The sequence below is a fragment of the Cinclus cinclus genome, chromosome 1 (assembly GCF_963662255.1).
Source record: "Cinclus cinclus chromosome 1, bCinCin1.1, whole genome shotgun sequence".
Taxonomy (NCBI): domain Eukaryota; kingdom Metazoa; phylum Chordata; class Aves; order Passeriformes; family Cinclidae; genus Cinclus; species Cinclus cinclus.
Genome location: NC_085046.1, coordinates 45,866,422 through 45,893,310, shown reverse-complemented (window position 1 = coordinate 45,893,310; position 26,889 = coordinate 45,866,422). Strand labels below are relative to the sequence as shown.

The following is a 26,889-nucleotide window of genomic DNA, read 5'->3' as shown; positions in this document are numbered from 1 at the left end:
TCATTTCTTCCAATTACTCGCTCTCTCTGAAGGATGCTTAACCAAATTGTTACTTCATTTCTTAACTTGGCACATTGTCTGCTCTACTCCATTTAAAAAAAAAATCCTTCTGGATTTATGTACATCACACACTGAGTTCCCTTTATGGGATCTTTCATCAATTGTTTGCATGATTTTTCATGGCATCCTTGAGATTTAAAGGCACCCTCAAGGACTGGCAAATGACTCTTCCCTAAAGATTTAATGCCAAAGTGGTACAGAAGAAGTGCAGCAAAGTGGCTTTGTGCAAAAGATAGCACAGAAACAATAACAAATTGCTCACACAATAGAGGAATAGATAAGTAACACCAGTCCCATGAAGCTGTAGTCTTTTGTCTTTCTAACACACAAATTTGGATAAGGACTCAACACATCCCAAGCACATCCATAGTTGCCAATGCAGAGTGCAAGGACTTCAGCTGTGTGGTATCTGGGGCTACAGCTAGTGAGGAATTTAGCAACAAAATAGGTTTTCACTGGAAAATGCCAATTCATCAGAACTGAAATTCTTCAGGGAAACATATTGTATTCAATGAACTTCCAACACATCACTGGCAAGGCTCCAGGCTGGTTTCCTTCCAGCTCGCCTGGTGGGCTGCCTGGAATGATCAGGGTATGAAACTCCAGGACTGCCTTGCCATGCACTCTAGGACTGCCCTGCCATGCACATTGCCCTGTACTCAGGGACCACAAGAATTCCTGAAGCTTTGGAATATTTTATCTAAGGCTCAATTCACAGCTCTCCAAAATGAAAACCAAAATCCATGGGAATGCTGGCTGAGCTGTAAGCATTAGGCCCTGCATTTCCCAGCCCAATTTTACTCTGAATTTTACTTTCTAATGCAGCAGTTTTGCTTATTTTTTCATTACTTCCCCCCTCTTTTTTCACCCTACACTGAGAAAGCATCTATTTTTTTAAATACCATGTTTCCTTCTGAAACAGAAATTTCTCCAAATTTTTCCCCCAGCACTCAGAATTTCCTGTGGAACAAAATGTTTGCCTTTAAACCAGTTCTACTCAGCACATTCTTCCTCTCTACAGCCTCTCTGCTGCTTGTCCTCTCCCAGCTAAATGGAGCCAGGTCATTCTGCTATTTCTCAGGCATTATGTTCTAAGCAAAGGCCCATCATGCTGTATTCAGCAAGAGAAACTTGACCCTGCCCTGTTAAGGGAGGAATTATTTAGGCTATAATTTGTAGTGATTACACACTGTTTGGTATGTTGTCATATGCCATTTTTGCACTTCCTCTGCCAACACATGGACAAGGATGTGTGTAGTCATTTAGTAGGCTTGCACCAGAGACAAATGGAATAGCAGCAGGATTAGCTGTCATTCATCTTCAGTTGAAAACCTTTCCTTGGCCTGTGGTTGGGTAATGAAATCCACATCTCCTGAATTAATGGTGTTCAGCTGGCTGCAAAGAAAAACTCTCAAGATGTTTCTAATTAGAAATTGTGAATAATGGTCAACTTGTGTGCATTTTACAGACAGCCACAAAAATCTACATCGCCACTTTGAGGAATGAGCCCACAGCCGAGATCCACATTATGCAGACTCACTTTTCCAAAGGACAGGTGTCTAAATTCTCAGCTCAACAGTGGGTGCTAATGTCCCCCTTGAAAAAAATTTAAGCTAGATAATGAGTATGACTATGCACCACACCTGCGACTGTATCACTCCATAAGAAAGACTGGTTTCACTGCTTTCACATGGCATTTAATTGAATTAACAATAAATAGTATTCTCACTGAAACAATACTTCACTGTGTAAGTGAAATCTCTCAGAACTACAGTAGTACCTAACAGATGCTAATGAGAAAGTTTTAAACTTCCCCTCAGTATTTATCTATGCAAGGATATTATCATTTCAGAACAGTTTATCAAAACAAGAGTAAGTCCTCCGGTTTAGCATTTTGACAATTAATGCATTTTCTAAAACATAAAAGACCTGAGAGAATGTTATTTCCCTTCCCTGTTTCTAGAAATAAGGTAGCATATTCTATAAAGTTTCTAATTTCCTCTTGCTTGTGCTGCTGTAGACTTTGTTCCTTGCAGACAACTTTTTTACTTGTGCGCGAAGCAAGGCAAATAAGATGGCACTGAACAGTAAATTAGGATGTGCTTTTCAAACCACTGTCTCCATTTTGCTGGATTGCTCTGGTGAAATATTTCCATAATTTACAACTCAAATTTATTCCAACCATCTATATCTATGAATTTATATAACTGATCACCTTAACTGCAGGATACATTGCTGGAACTTTGGAAAACATTAATTTTATGTTTAAGAACTGATATCCTCCCTGTTGTTGTCTGAAAGACAAACAATACCATGTACTGAGTTTGTATGGCAAGATTTTGTAAGCAGAGAGCTACAGAGGTGGCTTCTGTGAGAAGTTGCTAGAAACTTCCCCCAGTGTCCAATGGAGCCAATTGCAGCTGGCTCCAAGATGGGTTTGGCCTTGGGAACAATGGTGGCACCTCTAGGATAACATATTTAAGAAGGGGGAGAAAAGCCCTTTGCAACTTCAAAGAGGAGGGAAAGTGTAAGATAAACAATTCTGCAGTCAGTGGAGGAGGGAGAGGAGGTACTGGAGCAGATATTCCCCTGCAGCCCAGGTTGCAGACCTCGGTGAGGCAAGGTTGCCTTCCAGCAGCCCATGGAGGTCCATGCTGAAGCAGAGTTCTACCTGCAGCCCCTGGAGTAGATGGATGCCTACAGGAGACTGTGATCCTGTGGGAAGCCCATCCTGGAGCCATGAAGACAGAAGGCCACCCTAGAGCATATCTGCTAGCAAGACTTGTGACCTTATGGGGAATCCACATTGGTCTGTTCCTGAAGGGCAGCACTCTGTAGAAGGGACCTGCATTTTTGAAGTTTGTGAAGAAATGCAGCCCACAGCAGGGACTTACACTGGAGAACTTTGCAGAGAGTTCTCTCCTGTGGAAGGGAGCCCAGGCTGGAGCAAGGATTTGTTGTGAGAAGTTCTCCTTCTGAGGAGGAAGAAATGGTAGATAAAATATGTGATGGACTGACTTCAAATCCCATTCCCATTTCTCCCTACACCACTTGGGGCAGGAGGAGGTAGAGAGAATTTGGAGTAAAGTTAAGCTTGTGAAGAAGGGGATTTGGAGTGTGGAGGCTTTTTAAAGATTTTACTTCATTTCTCATTATTCTACCCTAATATTATTGGCCAAAAATTAACCTAATTTCCCCAAACTGAGTCTATTTTTTCCCATGATGGTAACTGCTTCTTATCTTGAACCACATGTCTTCCACTACATTTTTTCCTCTCTGTCCATGTGAGGAGGGGAGTGACAGAGTGATACAGTGGCTTTGGTGGGTATGTTTGGTTGATTCCCAAGATCAACCCACCATACTCTCCATAAACCACTTTTAAGTTACTAGAAGTGAAAGTCATAGCTCATTTATCTGTTTGGGCAGCTAATTGTCAGCCACAAAATGAAACACAGCTTAGCAACATCCTGCAGACTTCAGACTCATAGCTGGGATTTCTGTCTTCTTATGGGCTGAGAGAATTTCGAAAACGCTGTGGGTTTCTCTGGTCTCTAAAAAGTTATAATGATATTTATTACTGCTATCATGTTTTTTTACTGAGTACTGTTCATGAACTTCAGAAGTTCTTCAGAGAGAAAGAAGACACACACACAAACACATAAACAGACACATACTTATATTTGTCCTACCTGCTTTGGTTGTCACTTTCAGCAAATAACCATCCAAATTGATCTGAAAATGTGGTGTCTCACAAGGTAGTGAAATTTGGGTCCCATTCCACTTCACTGTGAGGTGCTGCTGGAGGCTGATTATACTTCTGCCCAACACAAGGTCCACTGACTTTGTCCAGGAGAAAGAACGGGTCCGACGGGCATCATTTTTCACCAGCACCTGAAAGGGCGAGGCAGAGGAGGAGCAGTCTTTTGTCAAAACGTACTGACATGTTCCCTGAAAGTTAAATGTCCGTCCATCAAAAGTGTTGTAGTGAGGATCTCCAAATACAGTGCAAACTCCAGGCTCTGCAGGTGAGTGAGAAACAAAAGCACCATATCAGGATCAAAGTCGGAAAAAAGCAGTTGATAAGAATTTAGAGATGCTCTCTCACCTAATGTATCTGCTCTACAGGGTACATTTTGACTGGCGCCCACTGGGATTAAACATATCTTTGAAAAACAAAAGCTTCATTGCTTTATAAGTCTTTCCCAAAGTGGCTGGTAACCAAAGGCTAGTTCACCCCTGGGGCAGCATAGGAAGGCTAACCTGTAGCTTTGTCCTTTAAAAAGTACAGTTTAGGTTATTATAATGCCTGTGAACTTTTTCAAATTTCAGTGACTCCCTGAAATTAAAAACCATCAAATCACTTTAGCAGGAGCTCGTTCAGTTCATATTTTGCATATACACATGTATAAATATTGTACATTTATAAACCAAGTGTGTTTACGTATGTTTCCCCCAAAATACCTGTAGAACCAGCATCTTTATTCAGTGATACTAGTTATTATATAGTTTGTTTATACACAACTGACCTGTAGCAGTTATTGATATCATGCTACCAACTAAAAGTCAGATGGCATGATGCAATGACTGCCAAAAAGCATGGTGTCTCTACCAATCATTTGTGTCATTACAAATGGATGGAGCTCTCTTGTGGATGTTTGAAGCCATATGCTGGTCAGAGAAGTCACAACCCAAAGACAGAGCATTCCTATATTCATAGCAATGATGCTGAGTTACCCTGCAGCTATCCAGAAACTGATTGAATTCCCTCACAACCAAGACAGAGCAAATATATTTGCCTTGCAGCGCTCTGGTATAACAATGGGTTCTAACCAGATGGCTGCTGTTTCTGGAAGAATGAGTCTCAAGGCAGAGAAATGCACAATGCTCTTGCCAGTTCTATACCCATGGGCTAAGACTGCTTTTGAAAGATGATGTCTGTTTAACTAACAATATTTTGCCTGAAAAAACAGCTTTAAAAAAGCCAAATCCACACAAAAGAAGGAGACATGGATGTTACGGAGAAGGGGAAGTGAATATAGTTCTAACTACACAATATACCTTTCACAACAGAGTTTTTCAGCCTAGGCAGAGTGCTATGCTAAAGTAACTGTAACCTTTCTGGTGTTTTTCTAGCTGTAAAGAGCTGTAAAGAGACCTAAATGGAAGCACAGAAAACGGAGCTGAAGAAGACCCCAGGAGACATTACCTTTTTCTTTTCCTGCTGCAAGGAAGAATCACCTGCACCTATATTATTACTGACAGGCATTTATCTAACCAGCCCATAAAGAGCAGTAGTAAGACCAACTCCACTGCCACCTCTGGCAACATGTTGCAATGTCCCTACTACAAGAAATGTCTTCCTAAAGCCTTATCTCACTTTCCCCTCACCACATGGTGCAGAGCCATCACAGAGCTGTTGCCTAGGTGATTTGTACTTTACTCCTAACTGGCCACATGTCTGGCAACTAGGGATCAAAAGTTTCAATTTCTCAAGGATGTCATGTTGACAACTTCATCAGAAATCAAAATTATACAATTTTGATCAACATCTCCAGAAAAAAAGCCCAACAGACTTTAAGCAGGCTCTGAAAACAAAGACATTTAGTCAAGAGAGTGCTTTTAAAAATGCGCACTTCTGTGAGTTTTCTTTTCCTCACTGATACCAATGAGGATGTCAATAACTGCTTTCCAATCTTTCATTAAAAGATTGATTGATTCTCCATAAATTGGCAGGAACCATATGGCTTTCAATTAACAATATCATTTTTACCAATTGGAAAAATCATCTCTAGATTTTGTATGGAGACCGTCTGACTTTATCCATTACTAAATCATACCAACATGTTTCTGATATCCTTATGTATACATCTAAGTATCTGTATGACGAGTATTAACATACATGTTACTACCAGCTCAGATAGTACTTCAGTACTATCCAACTTTAATTTTTTCTTAAATTTAATGACAACTTTTATGAAAACAAAAAAACAACAACAAAAATCAGCCAAACATCAGTGAAGATTCTAGAGGAAAGATCTGATTTTCCTCTGTGCTTCTAAAAAAGTCAAGAATGTGGACATGTTACACATGTTTTTAACCAACATATTGGGAAGAGGAGCCTAATTCTTCACCTAAGCAAGAAACTAAGAGGCACAATGTGAGAGGAACAAATATAGAGAAGTGCAAGTAAAATTGACAGCACCAATGGGATCCAAAGGAAATATTTATTTTTAATTTCTAATGTGCCATGCAGAGCGATATTGTTTTATGTTATGTTACTTCATGTCACGTCATATGTAAATTTGATGCCATGGTGTTAAAAATTTATTTGGACTGGATAGGTACAAGTCTGATCCAAATTTTTCTGTTTTCTTTAATAACAAAGAAATAGAGGAGGGAAAATCCACGTAAAAACAGTTTAAATAATTGATTCTCTAGTATCACTGTGTAAAATATTCTTGAAAGGTTTGCTAAAATTGTGGGGTTTAAAAATAAATCCATACCCTGGGAGTGTGTATGTGATAATTCAGGCACTGCCAGTAAGAAAAGCTGGCTGGCCTAGAAATAAACCTTAAATACCGGGTGTAACAACACTGCAAAAGACTGTCAACATGAAAATAATTCCTGCCGTTTTTAGCTTTTGGGTCATTGTTTATTTCCTTTTGAGAGAGTTTCAATCACATTACATTTTTATGGTTTGCTTATTTTTCTTCTTTTTTTCTTTTTTCTTTTTCCCTTCTGAAACAAACCAGTCTTTTTACTTGGTGATTTTTGAAAATTATTTGAAGCACTGATCTTTAGTTGGGATTGTGCGTGACTTGCTTCTCTGTTGCAGAATAACAGATAAAGATTTGCTGCTTCATCACCGAAGATATGGTCCCCAACCCTGGAGTATGAATTTTGCTAGCTTATGGTAACAAGGCGTAGGGTCACAGGTGTAGATCTTTCCCTTTTTTCTCTCCAGTAAATTTTTCCCAGGTTATTGCCAAAATTCCATGTGTCAGCTGTCTAAGGTAGACCTAGAAAAGGGCAATTCTATACAATATTTCCCTCTGAGACTCCCCCAGCTTCCAGCTACTTTCAGATTTGGGACTTTCTAAGCTAGACATGGTTTCTTTCAATTTAGTAACCTTTGATGGAAATATTTTCTGAGGATTTTCCCAGCCCAAAAATGTTTTTAGCATTTACAACATCCTTGGGCAAAGGAAATGAAGAATCATTGCCTCTTCCTCATTTTGAACTTGGCATTCATGAACTTTGGTGTCTTTTTTGCTTATCTAGATATGCGCAGGAATGTAAATTTACCTATTCCCTCTCTATCCTTGAAAAACACAGATTTTTCAAAAGAAGGCCCCAGAGCTATGTTCAGGAGGCTGTGATTTTCAAAACACTCAACTCTGATTAAACATTATTGAGAGCTGTATGCAAACACCACTACACCTCTTTTGGAAATCCTGCATGTTGCTCCCAAACCGATATTCAGACCTTCTGGCATTCATAAAAGCTTTTGGGAGCTTGGCAGTTTTCACATTTGTTTTTTAAGCAACTAAATACGGACTTCACAATTTTACATTTGACTAAAACCTTAAACTATGTGTGTGATTAGTGCAGTTTGCTCAGCTCCTACCTAAGGCTCTACAGTTTACTTGCAACCTAATAATAGTATTTAGGTGTTGAAAGGGAATACTTTCAGGGAATATAGAACTGTTGGCATGTTTTCCTTGAATTTTCAAATCCCTTTTCAAATCTAATGCTCCCAATTCAAAAGAAATAGTGGCTTTCATTAGAAAAGGTAGCGTTTTTGAAAATATATGTAGCTGTAAAAAAAGGAAGCTAAAAAAGCAACACCATGGAAAAGAACACATTAGCATTTCCCAAATTTCAACATACTCTCGTAAAGAAAAAAAATCACAACCTGTTTGGCCAGTGCAAAGGGATAAGACTCTGAATGACAAGTCATTTCTAGTAAGTAGTATGCTGAGTACAGGTAAGAACCACTTATTAAACTAAGTGGTTGCCAAAAAGTACCTTTCTGCCTTATATTCAGTGCCTCCATTCCCCCAGACAGTATTTAGCCTTTTTAGAAAGGCAAAATATATATACTGCATGGTGGAGGCCAGACAGACAGTCAGCACACACATCCTGACCAGCCAAGAGCACAAGCATATTGGCTGGGCAATTAGCACACTTGTAGCTCCAGACCAGCCACAGGATATAGTGTCTCTAGCTGGGTTTATTATTTGTTGGGATATAAAGGAAATGGGACACAAATTCATAGGAAACCAGGCTCTGTTAGATGTGGTATTCATGGAATAGCTTGTTTTGTTTTTTCAGGATATCAGAGACTGAAGTCCAATATGTCCAGATGTCTGGTCACACTCTGTTGGGCTTGCAGGTAAGAGTTAAGAGTGGCCAAGAAAAATATACTTTAAATTATAACTAAAATTGGTTTGGACACTTTCTAAGTAAGGAGAGGGAGGAAAAAAACCCCAAGTTTATCAGTGAAGGGTGTTCTGGTTGCAGATCTAAAATTCAAAAATATCTCAGCTTTTTAAAAATAAAATGAAACTTTGAATGGAATTAGCCCATATGCTGAATTAAACCCTAAATCAAATATTAACTTCATTATTATGTCTAAAAAATTAGCTATAGAATGCATAATAGAATTTCTTTAGGCTTTCTGTAAAAATGTATAGCTATAGAGGACTTTCCTCATAACTGCTGCATAGTGCAGCTTGATATAATACACATAACAAGGTGTGGTGTCAAAAATTCTACAGGAGTCTTTATCATCTATTTCATAAATAAAATAGCTATTCCAATTTGTCCAAATACATATTTGTACAGTAGACTCACAGCTGAACTAGAAGGTGAAATGAACAGCATTCCAGTATGAATAAATAATTGCAGTCTTTTTGTTGCTGCAAGATTAATCATGTGTACTGTAAATGTAAACCTAGATGACTGCAGTCCACTTTGAAATAACTTTATCCACAAAAAATCTCACAGTGACTCATGTAAGATTGTGCTAGGACTATTAATAATGTCCTATGTGACATTATTACGTGATTTTAGTAACTATGTGATTCTACATAATTTAAACTGTGATTTTAGTAACAAGTTTTCATCCTGTGTACTGTAATTTCAGCAAGCCCTTTCTGGAATTCCTTCAAGGAATTCTACCTTGTCAAGAACAAAGATTTTGCTTCCACTACAAGCTCCTAACTTTGTCTGAAGTTGAGAGCATTCAATGTTATTTGAACTCTGGTTTAGTTTTTTCTTATTTCTAATATGAAAATCATCTTCATCTAGCATAGGGTTGCTAATTTATGGAACTGATGTCAGTGGTGATTTTTCTAAATCAAGCCCAAAAGAGTATATTTCATTATATTTTTTACCGTAGAATAAACTAAACTGCTGAATTTTCCACTGGTATGACCACTGTGTTTAATTAGTGATAACTGTATGCCAGCCATGGAGCTTAAAAAGCATCATGCCAAAGCTAACTATATTTAACTTCAGCAACAGTAGACAAAAGAGGCTCTCCAGCCCTTTAAGAGATGAGGTACTTTTTCTCTTTGTAACAAACTGCTTTGAAAACAATCCTTTGATTACTTTTTTTTTCAGTTTAATGTGTATCCTTTCACAACTTGACTAGTTTTGACCCACTTCATAGAAATTGGCTGCATTTAAACTGTACTCAAAGCTCTCCCATGTACAGTATGTTCTTGTACCTCCCTATGTTGTTTTTACTTTGGAAAATTAATATCTGCTGGAGTGCCAGAAATGTTTGGTGTGTTAGTATGTGAAGACAGGATCAGGATCAACATGAGTGAGGGGGTGAGAGAATGGGCTGTGTGTATATCTTATCAGAAACTGGCTGAATTAGCAAAGTTTCCAGTTACTGTCGTATGGTAGTTGGGATAAGATTTACAGCACTTCTGCTGCAAAAGTGGAATTAATTATTTGAAAATGGCAAATGTGAAAATACCAATGGTAAAACAGCTAGTGGTAGCTACCAGTGCTGTATAACACTGGGTATTTAAGCTCCTTGATTAAATTCTCTGTGAAAGCCAAGAATGCCTTGTTAATCATAAAAGTTTGGAAACAGCTCTTCTCCAAGTACTAAATGGGTCTATAGTGAGATAACTGTAAAATAAAAAAAAAAACCACAAAAACCTCTGTTTCAGGTGCAACAGTGGAGCATGGAACTGTGAGACAGGACAATGGGCCTCTTAGGTTCAAGCACAGGCAGTGCAATGCAGGTAGGAGGACCCTTAAGACTCTTAATCCCTTCCCATAAGGGAACAAGGTTGTTTATCCTTTGGGGAGACCTAACAGCAGGCTGCCAGTACATAGAAAGTGGTCACTGGGAAGACGGAGCCAGGCTCTTTACAGATCTGCATGGCAGGAAGACAAGCAGTAATGATCTGGCCTTAACTTCACATGTTTGTAGTCATGATTATTCCCTTATATCATCAAGAAGTTTTGGGGCTTTAGGTAACCTGGTTCCTAGATGAGTTATTTTAATTTTGAAGAACTGTAGTTTTTTCCTCCTTCTCCCATGAAACAATTATCACAAGGCATCACTCTCTGGCAGCATTTTTGAAGGAATCACTGTACTTCTTTCAAACCTCTTACTCTCTTGTGCTTTGAGGGAATGGCTGGCCTCACTCTTTTCCTCCCCTCTCATGTTACAGAAGAACACATGAGAAAGGTTAAATGAAAAACATAAAAACAAAGAGGCAAGATAGAGATTGGTAAATTAATTATACTAATGGTATGTCGTATTTGAGCAAACGTCTATACGAATTTCTTCTCCCTTGAAGCTGAGCTTACATGAAATCAACTGCTAGTCAGTTGAATTCTCTTTCATTTCTTCCTCTGCTCAGTATTATTTCAAGTGTTTCTGAGGTTGTCCCTTGTATTTGCCATCATTTTGATAATGAAGACTTGCAAGCTAGATTTATTTTTATCCCAAGACACACGTTTCAAAATAATTGAGCTGCAGAGTGAAAAAACAGATATTTAGCATTTGGGATTTCTGAAATTCAAGAGAACCCAGGACCAAACTGAACAACACCATTTGATTTTAGACAAAATAATAGGAACACTGTGTTCTTTCTAAAGCTATCCTATAGGTCATAAAACCCCATTTTAGCATTCTGTCCCTATTTGGTAAAATATTTAAATATGTACTGAAGGAAATATGTAATGGTGTCTTGTTAACTTCTAGTCTCCTTGTTGAGTTAAATAGAACAACCTTAAAGATAAGTATTTGTGTAAGTCCTTCACTGACTGGGAGGGTGATATTACAATTTAATGATCATTCCTGAAGGGAGGAGCAAAGAGATAACAATGCAGTGGTTGAACTGAACATCATAAACAAAGAAGAATAGTTTTCTATTCTGCTTTCTACTGCTGCCCCAGGCTGTGTCTCAGATTTCTGCACAGCTTTTTTTGACTCTCACAAATCATCTGCAAAGGTGTGATTAAATATGCACATAGCTGGACTGTTAGTTACAGGTGTAAAAGGTACCTAAGTCCTAAAAGTTATGACTCTATTAATTTTCTTGTTTTATTGCCTACAAATTCCATAGACCAACTACATCTTTCAAAATGCAGCACCTCAGATTTGACAAAAATAGCATCATTTTGAAAAATAAAATAGAAACAAAATACCCAAGCTTTTTATTTTAAAATTACATATTTATAGGAGGCAAAATCTATGGCTAAAAAGCAAGCATACTTCTGTATATTTATTTTTCAGAAAGAATAAAAAAATAATTTAAAGAATGTGAAGAAAGAACTTACTTTCAGTGCAAATCGGACAGCATCCTTTTCTGTTCAGGATTTTACCCTAATTGGGAGAAAGACAGGCTATTTTAATGAAAGAGTTCTTGGAGCAGTGATTGTGTCATGTTATAAGACTGGATAAGCTTTCGAAAATAACAAGTTGTGTTTGAACTCAGTACCCTGCTTGCAGCTTCAGATATCAGGTGCTAAAAACAGACAGAACTATTCCAAGCTTCCTGGTAGTCTTATAAGAAATTAAATACTAACAGGGTTCTCTGTTACCCTTTTTCTCTTCTGAGAGAATTTTGGACTTGCACAGATAGATAAAACAGTCACTGAGTTAACAAGACCACTACATTTCCCCCCATCTTCCCAAAAGATGCCCTTTTCCTATGTATTACTGGAGGGATGGAGGGAGGGAGGGAGGCAGGAAGGCAGGAAGGCAGGAACTCATTCAATTCTATTTCTTGTGCCTTATAGAAGACTGACTAGGTGCAGGAGGTAAGCCTCTATGCTTGTACATTCATGTTCTTTTCAGTCTTCATCAGTTTAAAAGACGTTTTATCTGATTTTACTTAAATTACCCAAAGTTAATCAGCAAGAAAGCAGAGAATCCTGAAAAATTTCAGACTGAACAATGTGTTTCTCCAAGCAAAAAATGCTGTTGGTTATAACAGCTTACAGTGATATTGAGCTCACGTATAACCCCACACAGGGAATGAAGAGGTATATGGAGCTGTGCTGTTCCCAAGCACTGACCCTTGGCTCCAACAGCAGCTGAACACAGAGAAAGTCCCCTCTGTGTGACTACAGCTAATTCCCACCAAGTGGGTGAGCAAGGTGAGGACAGCAAGAGTGAGCAAATGGAGCTGCACTATCCTGCCCACTAAACAGTATAGAAAACTTATGAAAACAGACAAAAAATTGCTGACAGGTCTATGCAAAGACTGGGGAAGTGGGCACAGGTAGCCCTATTGCTGTCTACCTTGCTTTACCTACAGTGCTTCCAAGCTTTGACAATGTGCATGGGAAGGATGAACTACAAGTATCTGCTAGCAAACTGGAGTGGAGCATGTTCCATCCTGCTCTTGCTTGATGTACACACATGGCATGAATGAATCCTTGGTCATGAATGCACTTGGGTACATCATCCACAGGGCCCAGATCAGTGTAAGCTTGTCTTTGAATATGCAACTTCATGTGAACGGAGTTGAGACACATCTGGACTTAAGAAAAGGGCTGCATCAGAGTTGCACTGGCAGAGTGAGCAGCACTTAAAGGTTTGTGTGACTCCCAGGTCCCTGGAAAAAGAGAATAGCTGAGGACCAGGGTGCAACAGGAAGGCCTACCAAGTACCTGCTAGAACAGAACCCCTTAAAGGAGGAACCCTTAAAACCACACAGAAATAGGAGGCTTAGCAATACTTATTTGTAGAAACAGAGGCATGTAGCTGAATACCACACACTGCACTGCACAGCCTTACCCCTCTGCTTCAATACAAGAGTTGAAACCATCAGCCAAGCTGTAAGTGGCAAGAATTCAAGTGAAATTGGAATCTCCAAGGCAGCCTGCTGAGGCTGGTTACTTGAGCCACCATGTTGGCCCAAGATCCTGTTTTTGTCTTGTAGAATAAGGAAACCCATTATTGCTAACATGTGCTGCAAGAGTTTGTTAGCATTGAGGGTTCCCTTAGGAGTGTGCTAAGTGATGTGATCCCATTTTTCCCTATGAATATTTATAAGCAGACCACATTTGAGTCTATTTATTTTTGGGGAGTTTTCTTCCTTTTTATGGGGTTTTCAATTTTGGGTCTGAGGGTTTTATTTTCTATTTTTTTTTAAAGGCAAGAGTAATTGCTGGGGGAAAGGGGGTTGTCTGGTTGTGCAATAGCAACAGCTGTTGGTTTTTTGTGCCTCATTTGGCAATAGAGTAAAAACAGCAACTTTTTGTTTGCAATAATAACAGATGTGCATAAGATTATACGCAGTCTGCTCTAGAGATGGGAGAACAAGTTCTGAATAAATTTTCAGCTCACTTGGAGTTCATGGGTTCATAATTTACCCACAGAATTAAACTCTGTAAATGTCTTCACCTGCCATGAATTTAATTCTGTTAACATTTACATAGCCTTGGTGCTCAGAAAAGGTTATATGCTGTAGAATTCACCAAGCTCTCCTCTAGCAGTACAAAAAGAGGCATGTTCATGACCACTGATCATTACCACAGACTTAAGACGTTAGTGAGGAATGCAAAGGCATAAGGAGAGGGTGCAAGGTGACAAATTATAAGGATGGGTAATCAGAAAGCAGATGGCACAAAGCAAGGAACAGACTAGAGCTGTTCCTTTGAGGGCTAGGGCAAGTAAATAGCAAACTCAGTAAGAAGTCTGAAGGATCTCTGAAACTCAATCTTGCCAAATGTTGTATAGTTAAATGCTATATCATTAAATACTATGAAGTATTTAAGCATGTGTTTAAGTTCCAGCACACAGGAAGGTCTTACTTCAGCAGAACTGGACATATGCTTAATAGCTTTGCTGAATGGGGGCCAGTATGTACTGCACCTTGCAGGCTGACACTCCAGATAACTTGAGAGAGAGAGAATATCTATATGGAGTCAGTGGTCAGAAAGTAAGAAACAGAAACTACAAGCCACGAGGCTCACTAGAATGCCAAGGAGGACCAATCTTACTATAAATGTGACAGGAGGGACTGAATTTGAAAAGTGTATTGCCTCCACAGCAGATGCAAAAAACCTAAAAGAAAGACATTTCCTGCAATTGCTGATATGGGATTAAATGCTCCAAAAAGAAAAAAAAACAAAATAAACAAAAATTTGTGTCTAGTGCTACCATGAAAACGAAAGTAATGGCAGAAAGAGTCTTCAAAAATATGTCAGCCTGCAACCAATAGATTGAATAATACAAACAGTTGTGTAGTACTGGAAATTTCTGCAGAATTACCACTTTGAAACCCATACATTCAATAAATAATTGCCCAAAATTTATTATGATAAATAAAATAAAATTACATAACCAAAAAAGCTCACACACAATATTATGCAAAGAGTATTAAGGCTGCATGGTAAAGCATTTAAGTTAAGGAAAAATATTCTAAATTCTTTGTGAATCTTCAATCCTTTCACACTCAGTTGTCTGTATAATACACATTTAACAAGATAACTTTATGTTGCCCAGCATACAAGGGACACTAAACTACACTTTATTCCACAGCAGTCTTCAATAGTCAGTGGAGACTGCTTACTGTCAAAAATATTGTGAAGAGAGAAAGGGAATGGACATATCTACAGTTTGCAGAGACAGCAGCATAACTCTATGCACGATATTCAGACTGTCAATATCAGAACCACCAGTATATATTTATCTTGAAAAATTTTGTGTGTTTAAGTGATGTTTATAGATTTATGGCAGAAACTCATCAAAGATAGCAGAGCAGAGATGAAGTGTAAAATCTTTCAATCAATCAGCATACATTATTTGTTTTAAAACTACTTGTTACCCACATCAAATAGGGAAATAATTTTTACTCTAGATTTTACATTCTTTCTCCTACTTCTCCTTCCAATTTAGCTTGGAAGAGCAGAAATGTAAGGCGTACCTGTGGAGGAGGGTGCGTTTGCTTACAGCTTGAATTTTAAGGTGGTGACTTGGCTGACTGGGGGAAATGGTGCTTCAGGGTAACAAAGTTGGTCCTTCTAGCCCTAAGGAACCAGACCTTGTTTGTAGACTCACCTCAGAGGTCAAGGGTAGTTTAGATTTCAATTTATCCTTGGAGCAGGTTCTATAGCAGCACTGAATGAGTTTGTCAGTCTCACATGCTGCAGCACTGTCAGTAGTGAATTTTTACCCACCACTTCTTTCATTTTAGAAGCCACTTCAACTGATCATCTCAATACTCAAATACACATATGGATACAGCTGAAGTGACGAACTTCACTGAATATCTCTATTAAGTCATATTAGCTACTTGATCTCAGAAGCTAAACATTAAAACATTTAAACAATTAAACATTTAAAATGCACGAGCACAAGGAAAATGTAAATGCAATGCAGTTTGTGAGACCTGAAGAGCCCAAGGTCTCATTTCCTGCTTATACTGTGAGTGGCATGAAAGCAGCAAACCTGACTGTCATGAGCCGTATAACACTCCCAAAAGAATAGTTCCATTTGTTCACACTTCATGATGTGTATGCAGCACCTCATGTGAGGCCCATTAAGAGAAGAACTGCCCTCTGCAGTGAGTGCCAGAGTGACAAGAAAAGGTTGTTCCCCTCTTTTGAGGATCTTGAAGCCCACTGTCACACCAGAATGGGGAGTGGCAAGGTACAGGTTCTGCATTCTACCACCACTTCTGTCAAAAGTTTACACATATAAAATTTTACAAACCAAGAGTTTTTAACTTAAAAATTTTATATCTAGGTGTCTGTGATTCACATTTTCCCAGGATCAAGAAGGAAACACTGAGAAGGTATAATGCTAAGAAATTGGCTCTCTCTTCTGCAGTTTTGCTCAAAGATCTGCCCCAACTTGAGGTGCTGTTTAGAGCTCCATCTTGTGAAAGATTGAGCCATAAGAACAAAATAATTTGTCAGTGTCAGAAATCCAAGAAACAAAGGCTGATTTTAGCTCACAAGGTTTCAAGTAAAGCTAAATTTTGATCCCATTAACTTAAAATTACAGCATTCTTTGGGTTCACTTCAGACTTTCTAATAAAAAATACCCATGCCACAACCTTAGTGAAAGCAGCATGGCTTGGTTGAACTAATTTTCTTTGATTTGTCTAATTTACGTTTTCAACCAAGTATTAAGCCTCATATACACTGAGAAATGCAAGTACAACAACCTCCTGTGGCTTGCCTTAACAACATACACATTACTGAATTATTAACATAGTCACCTCACCACTCTATAAAACCAATAAATAAAAGTGAACAAAAACTGTTACAAAGCAGATACCTGGGACAGAGAAAGTTAAAGGAGAAGGAGAGGAGGAGCACGGAGTCCTCAGAGCAAGGACAGAGGCAGGAAGACCATATTCAGGATAACAGTTGCATATTTGGGGAATGCCAGCCTAAATTAACATTCCAGATAATCCCTTCTTTCCAAATAGCATGCCCCACTCTCACGCACACAACTTCCAAAAAAAGCACTGGAAAAGATAATGGTGGAGCAGAAGAGAGAAGAAAGCTCAGTTCTTTCAAAAAACTCACATGAGGACAGCTGCTGACTGGAATGCACTGTTTCTTGCGACATTCTGTCTTGCCTTTCACACAAGCACAGATGGTACAGTTCACAGAGGACCACATCTCTCCATCCTGCAAGAGGGAACATGATATAATATCAACTGGGGTGGCAACAAGAAGCTATTTCAGCAATGTATCATTGCACAAGAAAAGATTAATTTCTCTGTTTGTACTGTGTCATTGTTTAGTCTAAATTATTTTGAGGTGTCTTTCCCTGGTCAGTTGGATTCAAGACTGAGATCAAATTCAGCCAGGTTTTCTTCCCTTTGGTCTTTTTGGTAAGAAATTAATTTTTACAAAGCTAACCAAATCACATTTGAATTTTTCAAGTGTCCTGATTATTTGCATTGTTTCCTCTCCAATAAGCATCTGAGTTGTGATCACACCTACCACAAATTTTCATTTAAGTTCACATAATTAGAAAAACCTGATTCACTAGGTTGAGCAGCGTCTCTAAGTTGTTGCACCTGAAAATACTTGATTAAGATGTCAGAAGATAGTGAATTTATTCCCATATGCAGCATCACTTGAACATAGGGCAGGAATGGTCAAATAATTCTAATTTAGATTTCTACAGCACTTTCATGGATATTTGATCTGCTAAACATCTGAAAATATTTAGAAGAAACACAGTGCTGAATCTCTCAAAAGCAGAGCAGGTAAGACAGCCTATGTATAGCTCTTAAAATATGAACTGCAGAGCATAATATTCTTTGTGGTCTTGTCCCCTCTTGGGATGAATTACTTGTGCAACTGCCCTGGCTCCTTTTTACATGGTGTTGTATCTGCCAAGTGTGGTTCCTAAAACATTCTCTCTCACCCACTTACAGTCTTATGCTAGTCTGCTCAGAGCCAAAATGTGCATGTTTTGTGTTTACAGGACTGCTGGGAAGGAAGGGTGAGGACAGACCTGACAGGAACAGGCAGTTCAACCAGACAGCTGTGAATAATTATGTGCCCACCTCAACATGATGTTCTGACCAGAAACAGAAACAGACTATATCTGAATGCCAAGGAGTCTGACTTATTCATCTCAGCTTGTTTCATCAAAGGCTTTTTCTCTCCTATTTTTTGTTTCTAGGCAATGTTTCTATTGCCTGGTGTTTCTGATGTTCTTCAGTCTCTAATGACCACTCACCAGGCATCTGCCAGAATACAACACAGCTGACTGCATGCAGCTGCCCTGAATTTTTGTCCTACAGCTGGTTTTGCACAGGAGTGCAGAAACGCATTTGCTGTGCCCATTCTACCTGTATTAGACCATTGACTTCAACAGAGCAACACTTAATTTACTTTTTTGCACACTAGGCCAGAAATGGATGTATTGTCTTGTTATTTCTTCACACTCCATATAATAATTGTAATATAGTAAAATCTTCACAAGAAGCAGAATATTTTAGTTGGGTGCCTAAGAAGTAGGCATTTGTTCCTGAAGTACAATGGCACTAGTGTGAAAGTGCCAATCAGACGGAGCATAGTCCCAAAGTACAGTAGGTTCACATGTAATTTCCAGAATAAACACTTCTGCAATGTACACATAAGATGGAATAAATGGGAAGTATTTCTGGCTGAGCAAACCAAGTATTCACACAGGACTTAACATTTGATCTGATTCAAGGGTCTCTAAATTCACAGATGGCCCATGAGGTGACAGAATCTTTTTCTAACACAGAATGAAAAGAACGTGCACCACTTGGAAAAACAAACGGGGTCTCAGGAACAGTTCTGCAGGGAATCCCTTGTGACTTGAATACATTGGGTGAGAGTGCAGTAGGTAACAGTTATTACAAGCCTATCCCAGTATAAGATGTCAGGGGTGCTGTCCTTAGAATGAGATGTGAAATGTCGTAAATCTAGTAACTTCCAGCCAAAGCTCCTGTTGGCTCAGCTATGGAAAAGACTCTTCGGCTCAGCTGATAAAGCTTACATACTATTCAGAATATCTCCTCCATGAGTATCACCGTTTGTTTGGGAAAGCTGAGCATTATTATCTCATAATAAAAATGAGTCAATTGTCATGAAAAAGCAGCTTGAACATCTACATACAGACAGGAAGACAACATGTAACATTCAAGGAGGAACTAATCTTTAACTGTTGGCTATCAGCAGAATTTACTCAAACTCAGGAAAAAAATAAACAGATGGCAAATTTTGCAAAGCTTTGCCTCTGAATTGTTCAATCATCGACCAGGATGGTGAGAATTCTGCTAAAAACAAGCCAAAATACTAATTTACAGCAAACTCATGCTATTTTGGCTGTTACAATGACACCTACCCTTGAGTCATACCTGAAACCTTACCTGGAAGATCTTATTGCCAAACTTGCACACTTTCACCTCCTCAGGAGAGATGTATGAGACACACTCCTTGCAGCAGTGGTCTTTGTTTTTATTGCATTCACCAGGAAGGAAGCACCTTTTCTTACATATCACTGTTGAATCCTAGGTACAATGATAAAAGGAAATAATAAAATCATCACCAAGATGTTTGTGCTCCTGTGTGTCTTTATGTATTTCTGCTTGCTCAATCATTGCATCCACCCAAGCTACAGGCCATGCTTTGAATAGGTCAGCTCAGAGAAAATAAATATTATTTATAGATAGAGGGAATCTGTCATGGTCTATGAAACTAAAGCCCAGCTTGTACTTCTGTTGGCCTGCAAAATCTCACTGAATTGGTGGCTCTTATTATTTTTGCCTTGGTAAAAAAGTGTTAGGCTGTTGCAGTCATGTTAGGGAACAAAATAAAAAACACTGACCCTCAGAAGAAACATGATAATTCATAATTTAGAAACTCCTCTTCCATTCTAATGCAGTATTAAAGAGTATCTCATAATCTGAGCAACTTTATTTTGCATCACACAGGGTCAGGCATGGTGTCTCATCTGAGAGAGTCAGTAACATTTTAAACTTTCCTAGCACAACTGAAAGTGCTTTTCAGATCAGATTATTTGAGACCACACAAGATGCCAAAGAACACTATCAGGCTTACAATTCCACAGCCCTAGAAATTACTTCTAAGCCAGACAACCATCAGCAAAAAATATCAAAGCTCTGTGGATTTACCTTGCATGTACATGCTGTGCAGTTGTCATATATAAATGAGGAACCATTATCATACACATTGCTGTGAAAGAGGCAGCTTCCAAGTGGGAGGTCAAATACTTTCCTCTGTCCTGGATATAAATAAATAGTAATAGAAACAAAATGTGGTTGAAAATATGCCACATTTTCAACAAAAATAGCAGCACTTACTGTCACCAGACCAAATTCATGTGCAATGTGCCATTTGCTATATGTTTCCACTTCAATGTGAAAAAATATGTACTTTTAATAGTTCACTATTCTTTTAGTGCACATTCATCTCTACAAATTCTACTATGGGATGGAATATAAATGATTAATGGCATGTTTATATAGGAAAGATCTTTCTTCTCATCATAAAGTGCAGCTAAAGGAATAAAAAGTAAGAACTACACTCTTAAGGTAGGTACACTTAAACTAGTTCAAACAGACTTTAACTTAAAGCACTAACTTACCAAATAAAGCAGTCTTAACTTCTTTTAGCATATCTATTTCAGGGGGTCACAACAGCCAAGCTAAATCAGCACAGTGACACTGATCATAAAAAAATCATACGTGTTTTCCAGTCTCATTAAAATAGTTTAGTGTACCATGTGTTCACACAAGACTGCAAGAAATACAGGAATTTGCATCGTTTATGAACAGAATGAAGGTAACACAAGATACTTAGTTTCCATAATCTGCAAATTATTTGGGTTTAATGGGAGTGAGGCAAGAGTTTGAGGCACTCTACAGGGAAGGCAGCACCAAAATCAAGTCCTTTTTGAAGTCATGCAATCCTGCAAGCACTTTCAGACCCAGTTACACTTTGCATTCCTGTAAGCTTCTCTTATTCCTCAGCTTCTTTCCCAGTAAGTTATTTTTTAAAAAATACCATTGTAATACATACACATGCGCTCTTCACAAAAACACTATACTTACCTTCCTAATTTTGAATTTTCTTGCTTATTTTTGGAGGCAGTCAACTAATAAGTTATTTTATGTGGTTGTCACTCTTTTACCTTATAATTTCTGAGGTCTAATATTTAATAGGCATCAAATACAAGGTAGGGAATGCCCACTCTAAGTAAATACTAGAAGTACTTAATACTAGGCCAATATTTTAGCATTCAAACCATCAGGTCTTGGCACACTTAATTCCTGTAATTCTGTAATTCCTTCCTTTCTCTATAATTCTTGATAAATATAGAGAATCTTAAAAAAAAAGTTCCATTTTCCTCTCAGACACAAGTGAACAAAAGGATTAGCACACAGCAAAATCCGTTGGATTTGCCTCCAATTTTTACAAATTGAATGTTAAACAAAAGTTATTAAATAATTGCTTTTGTTCAGTTAGATACAATATAAACATCCCTCTCCTGCAAATTAGCTACTTGGAATTAACCTGTGCTTGCATAGCCAGCCTTCCTTTCAGTGGATGTGTATCTTTCTCAAAAGGTTTAATTTCTCTTGTGGGATTGACATAAGGAAACAGTTGAGGATGCTTAAGTAGCCTTAAAAGAAGTGCTCTACATGCATGAACTACTTATGGGCAAACCTGTGCCATAGTCCTGTATCTAACAACACTTCTGCTGCTGTCTGTGGGGCCAGGACTTTAACCGCAGAGCTTATGTCAGCAAGTGAACAAAAGTCCAGTTCTCTCCCACACCCTCTTGCCTTGTCTTGCAAACCACTCAGCACAATTCTGGGTGGCCAACCCAGTTCAAATAGTTAGTTCAAAGTCACTGTCAAAGGAGGCACCACTTTAAAAGATATGATGATGAAGATATCGGCTTAATGGTTGTCTTTGCTGGCTCATGACCACTAGTTGAACTAATAATTCAAGTCCCAGTAGAGTCCACAGCATTCTTCTAAACTATGTACGCTGAGTATCAGGAATTCAATTGCAGGGAGGTCCTCCACATGATACTTTAAAAACCATGTCCCAGCATCCCTGGAAACTTTTCTCTTTCCTGACTGCTGTGCAGTGTTTTACATCCCCACCAAAACTTTTAACACTTGCCTGTAAATAGACATAATCTATTCCCAGGTATATGAAATGCTTCAGAGTAAAAAACCACATAAAATGAAATTCATTATTAGTACTGAATTAGTTTACATTCTAAAAAAGGAAAAAAGAAATTGTAGAAAGATCCCCTTAAAGCGGTCAAAAATTAAAGCTGCATTTTGAATACCTAGTTCAAGGAGGAGAAAGTTCAGTCAGGAACAGCATGGGAGGAGAGGACAAGGAGAGTATTCAGATGGAAAAGAAAAATTTCCTCAGCCAAAACAGAAGCTCAGCATTTGGACTGTTCTTCTCTGCATTTCATTCCTCTACTGCATTACTCTCTGATACTGTGGTTGAATGTTCCAGGCAGACATTTATTTATCTGTAGCTCTTCTCAATTAGCAAATAAATACATTCAGGTTTGTTTCATGCAGTCAAAAATGTTAAGTATTATCAAAACCTGGAATTCTACATAGCTTTGCTGGCTCCAAGGCCACATACCTCTGTATCCCTAACCTAAACCTTTTAAGAGATTTCAGGTAAAAATATAGGCAAAATTACAAAAGAAAAAAGTTGAAGAACTGTGAGTAATTAGCACTGAAATTTTTCCAAGCCTAGTTATAATCCCATAGACCAAACTAAAGTCAATTTACTTGGTAAGATGTAAGCGCTCCTTGTTTATGTAATAGATGGAATGTTAACCTGTGGGATCTGTGGACAAAGTAAGAGCAAAACAAGGCAGTGCCTTATTTTGTCACTGCCTTGCTTATCATGACCTGGAAGAAACAGCTCTTTTTAGAGGCCTATGACTCACACCTTTAAAATATGTTGGAAAGATGTAATTGGAAATATTCCTGGATAACAGTGTGATTCCTCCTTAAGAAGGAAATCATGAGATGGACTCCTGGAAACGTGGCCTCTGTTGCTTTTAGACAACAGTTTCTAAAAATGCAATGTTAGTTCAGAAGTTTCCTCTGACCTGCATTTCTTCAAAACCAAGAATACAAATGATCACTCAAGTAATAATATGAGATGGCAAAGTGTTTTTCGTGTGGCAAACTCCAAAGCAAAATTTCCTCCCACCTCAACCTCCTTTGTAAAATATATAATGAAGGTGGGAAGCATCCCTATATTTGTTCTTCTAAGCAAGGCAACTGGTCTATATTCAAATGCTCTTCTGCAGCTGCTTGTTTAGTACCGCCTACCACAACCCTAACACTGACCCTGAGTACCTGTTCAAAATCTGTGGATTATAAACTCTGAGCAATAGAGTCCCTTTCACCTCCTGAAATTTACCAGTATTGTGAAATACTGGTCTAAAAGATGCTATGCACAGACATATTGTATTAATTACAAAATTCCTAGGGGAAAAAAAAACACTCACCTAAGCATTTGGGGCAACACTGTCCAGCAGGAATGTGACTGAGGTGCTGGGGGCATGAGAGAATGGGGCAGACTTCTCGGATACACCGAGTCCTGCCATCCTGAAGGAAAATAGGCTCAATTAGAAAAAAATTAAAGCAAAATATCAAGTAAATGTGCACACACACACAGACAACAAGGTCTTGAAAAGTGTTACCAAAGCAGTATTTGCCAAGAGAAATTTCTGCTTGCATCAGGCGTACAGGACATGCACAAATGTCCTTCAAGACTTTCTATATTGCTTGCAGAGACCTTGGATTATCCATATCTTTTTCAATCTTTCAAACAATGAATGCAGTAACTGAAGAAACACTGTCTTTCTATCTTATTTCTGGGTTATGGATATGATAAAACCAGGGGGGGAAAAATCATTGTTCATGAACATTCCTGGGTGTTCAAAAAAGTTATTCAGCAATTTTTACATTATTCTTCATCTCCTGTGTTGTACCCTTCTAGGCTTGTCTGGGACAGGGATTAAGTGCTGAAGCAAGATGAGAGCAGGTGTACTTCCACTATGTCTGTGACCTCAGAAGCCAAATTAGCGAAAATCACTTAAGAAAGCACATTCTTGTTAGCCTCCAAGGCCAACTATGAAAACTGAGAAGGTCTGCTTTCTTCAGAGGACTGAAAACCAAGTGGGCTTATGAAATTTTGGGAATGAATGAGGGAAGAGGGGAAGAGAAGGAGAGGGAGAGGGAGAGGGAGAGGGAGAGGGAGAGGGAGAGGGAGAGGGAGAGGGAGAGGGAGAGGGAGAGGGAGAGGGAGAGAAGAGGAAGAGAAGAGGAAGAGAAGAGGAAGAGAAGAGAAGAGAAGAGAAAGAGAAAGAGAAAGAGAAAGAGAAAGAGAAAGAGAAAGAGAAAGAGAAAGAGAAAGAGAAGAGAAGAGAAGAGAAGAGAAGAGAAGAGAAGAGAAGAGAAGAGAAGAGAAGAGAAGAGAAAGAGAAGAGAAAGAGAAGAGAAAGAGAAGAGAAAGAGAAGAGACTGGATATATCCTGGATATATCCTGGTGTATCCATGAATACCAGGCACAGAGGCAAAGACAAGCACAGAAAACATATCAAAGATTGAATCAGTTAAAAGAGATCTTATTTCTCATTCTGCTCTGTTGCCTGATTATTTCATCGCACCTTCAGAGTGCTATGTTTAGCTCTAGATCCTCTATCAATATGTGTTCCATGCTTATGAGAGCTCCAGGTCGCTGAACTTTAAAAATCTGTCCACCTTTTTATCAGCAAGGAAAGTCAGATTCTTTCATCTAGCTGTCTTGTCTTGTTTATCAGTCAGAGCTGCAGGCTCATCCCAGCAATAAGCTTTGCATTCCTGATGCTGTGATTGAAGGCTTATGAACAGTCTCCTCCAACCTACATGCTGAATGACTCTCTGGGCTCCCTGGAGAGAGATGGAAAAAGCCATTCCTTTTGAAGAGCTCTGTGCCTGAAATAAAGGCACTCCACTCCACTCCACTCCACTCCACTCCACTCCACTCCACTCCACTCCACTCCACTCCACTCCACTCCACTCCACTCCACTCCTAATGGCCTCAGTGAATCATGTGAAAGCTTTTACATATAGGCAGACCCACTGTTGCACAGAAAATAACATACTCTTGTACGTCCATTACATAATAACTTTTCAGGCACTGAAGTCTACCTGTCCCATGGGGTTACCAAAGCATCCTGAGTACACATGGCTGAGGACTGCTCATAATTCTTTCACTGTGGCATGCAGAAACACAGAACTTATTGTAGACTGAAACAACTGCTCTAAATTACGGGTCAGACCAGAAACTTGACAAAATTAAATTAATTCTTCAGTGATGTTCCTTAGCATGCTTGGGGAATATATCTGTGAGAAGAGACACAGGTGCAGAATGAAAGAAAAAAAACAAAGGGCTCTCTGAAGTAGTGTTGTGATTCACCCCAGGGAAAAAGGCTACAAGAAGCCAAAGTTCAAACTTCGGAGACAATTCAGCAAAAGCAGAAGCAGGGCATGGAAGTCTCAGCCAGACTGGTGACAGGATCAGGGATATATCCATGGAATGAGGAAAGGCTGAGGGAACTGGGACTGTTCAGCCTGGAAAAGAGAAGGATTCAAGGTAACCTAATTGCAGCCTTCGAGTAACAGAAGGGAACCTACAAAAAAGATGGAGTGAGACTATTTAGAAGAGCATCTAGCAACAGGAGAAGGAGAAATGGCCTTAAACTGAGAGTAGGTTTAGACTGAGTATTATAAGGAAGAAATCTTTTACTGACAGGGTGGTGAGACACTGGAACAGGTTGCCAGGAGAAGTAGTAAGTGCTCCATTCCTGAGAGTGTTCAAGGCCAGATTGGATGGGGCACAGAGCAACCTGGTCTAGTGAAAGGTGTCCCTGCACACAGCAGGGGGATTGTACCTAGGTAATCTTTAAGGTCTTTTTCAACCCAAGCAATTTTACGATTCTGTGAAGGTAAAGCAATACTCCAACACATGGTGAGACAGCTTCTTTCTTGCAATCTTGCTGCTGGATTTAATACTCACATAAGCTGTCGCTCTGCAGAACTAGAGTTTTGCTTCTCTGATAGACTGAATCAAAGCTCAGGCTTAGGATACTATTGAGATGTTGCCTTTGTTGCCTCTTGCATAGGTATCCTTACAAATAAAAAATGCCATGGATAATGTAAAATATTTTCTCACTTCAACCTTTTGTTTATAGCTCCTGCCTTACTTTTTGTACTGACCCCTCCACAAAAAAACAAGACTAGTTCCACCTGTCTCTTCATCTCACTGCTACTCCTGCTTACAGCTGGAATGCTGCCTTTTAACACCGAAGTATTTTCTAACTTGCTGCTGTCGCAGATAGGCTCTCCCAGGTTTGAATGTCATGCTAGTGCAAGTTCAAAAACAGTCTGAAATAAACCAATCTGTACCATTTAAAGTAAGAATAATTCTACCTGCCCTACAGAACTTAAAGAGACAATGCACTGGGCATTCACTGAATATTAAAGTACACACAATATTTATATTTTCTTAAAAGCCTCAGTCATCATAATTCAAGACTCACAAAGCATTCAGAATACCTGTTTTCAAAGCAGCTGGTGCAGTCTGCACTTTAAATGGCATGGAATAGAGTTGGGTAGGAAAAACAATGAATGCAACAAAAGTGCAACAAAAATAAAACCAAAATCAATGGAAAAAAATAACCCCAGAGAGAAAGAAGATTGGCTTTGGATGACCTAAGACAGGATGGGAACTGCACAGTGAGCACCTTTCCTCTTCCACTTTTCAATTTCATCTACAGCT

The 26,889-nt window shown here is 38.9% G+C and overlaps 1 protein-coding gene across 1 annotated transcript in view; it reads right to left on the bottom strand.

The window, feature by feature from the left end:
• BMPER (BMP binding endothelial regulator) overlaps positions 1-26,889 on the bottom strand; it is a 149,741-nt gene that overhangs the window by 53,454 nt on the left and 69,398 nt on the right. Inside the window, exons 7-12 of the mRNA XM_062497214.1 lie at positions 23,573-23,672; positions 20,184-20,293; positions 19,419-19,559; positions 17,086-17,190; positions 11,875-11,920; positions 3,750-4,079 (exon numbers count right to left, since the gene is read on the bottom strand). Of these exons, the coding sequence (XP_062353198.1) occupies positions 3,750-4,079; positions 11,875-11,920; positions 17,086-17,190; positions 19,419-19,559; positions 20,184-20,293; positions 23,573-23,672 (832 nt within the window). The remainder of the gene's footprint in view (positions 1-3,749; positions 4,080-11,874; positions 11,921-17,085; positions 17,191-19,418; positions 19,560-20,183; positions 20,294-23,572; positions 23,673-26,889) is intronic.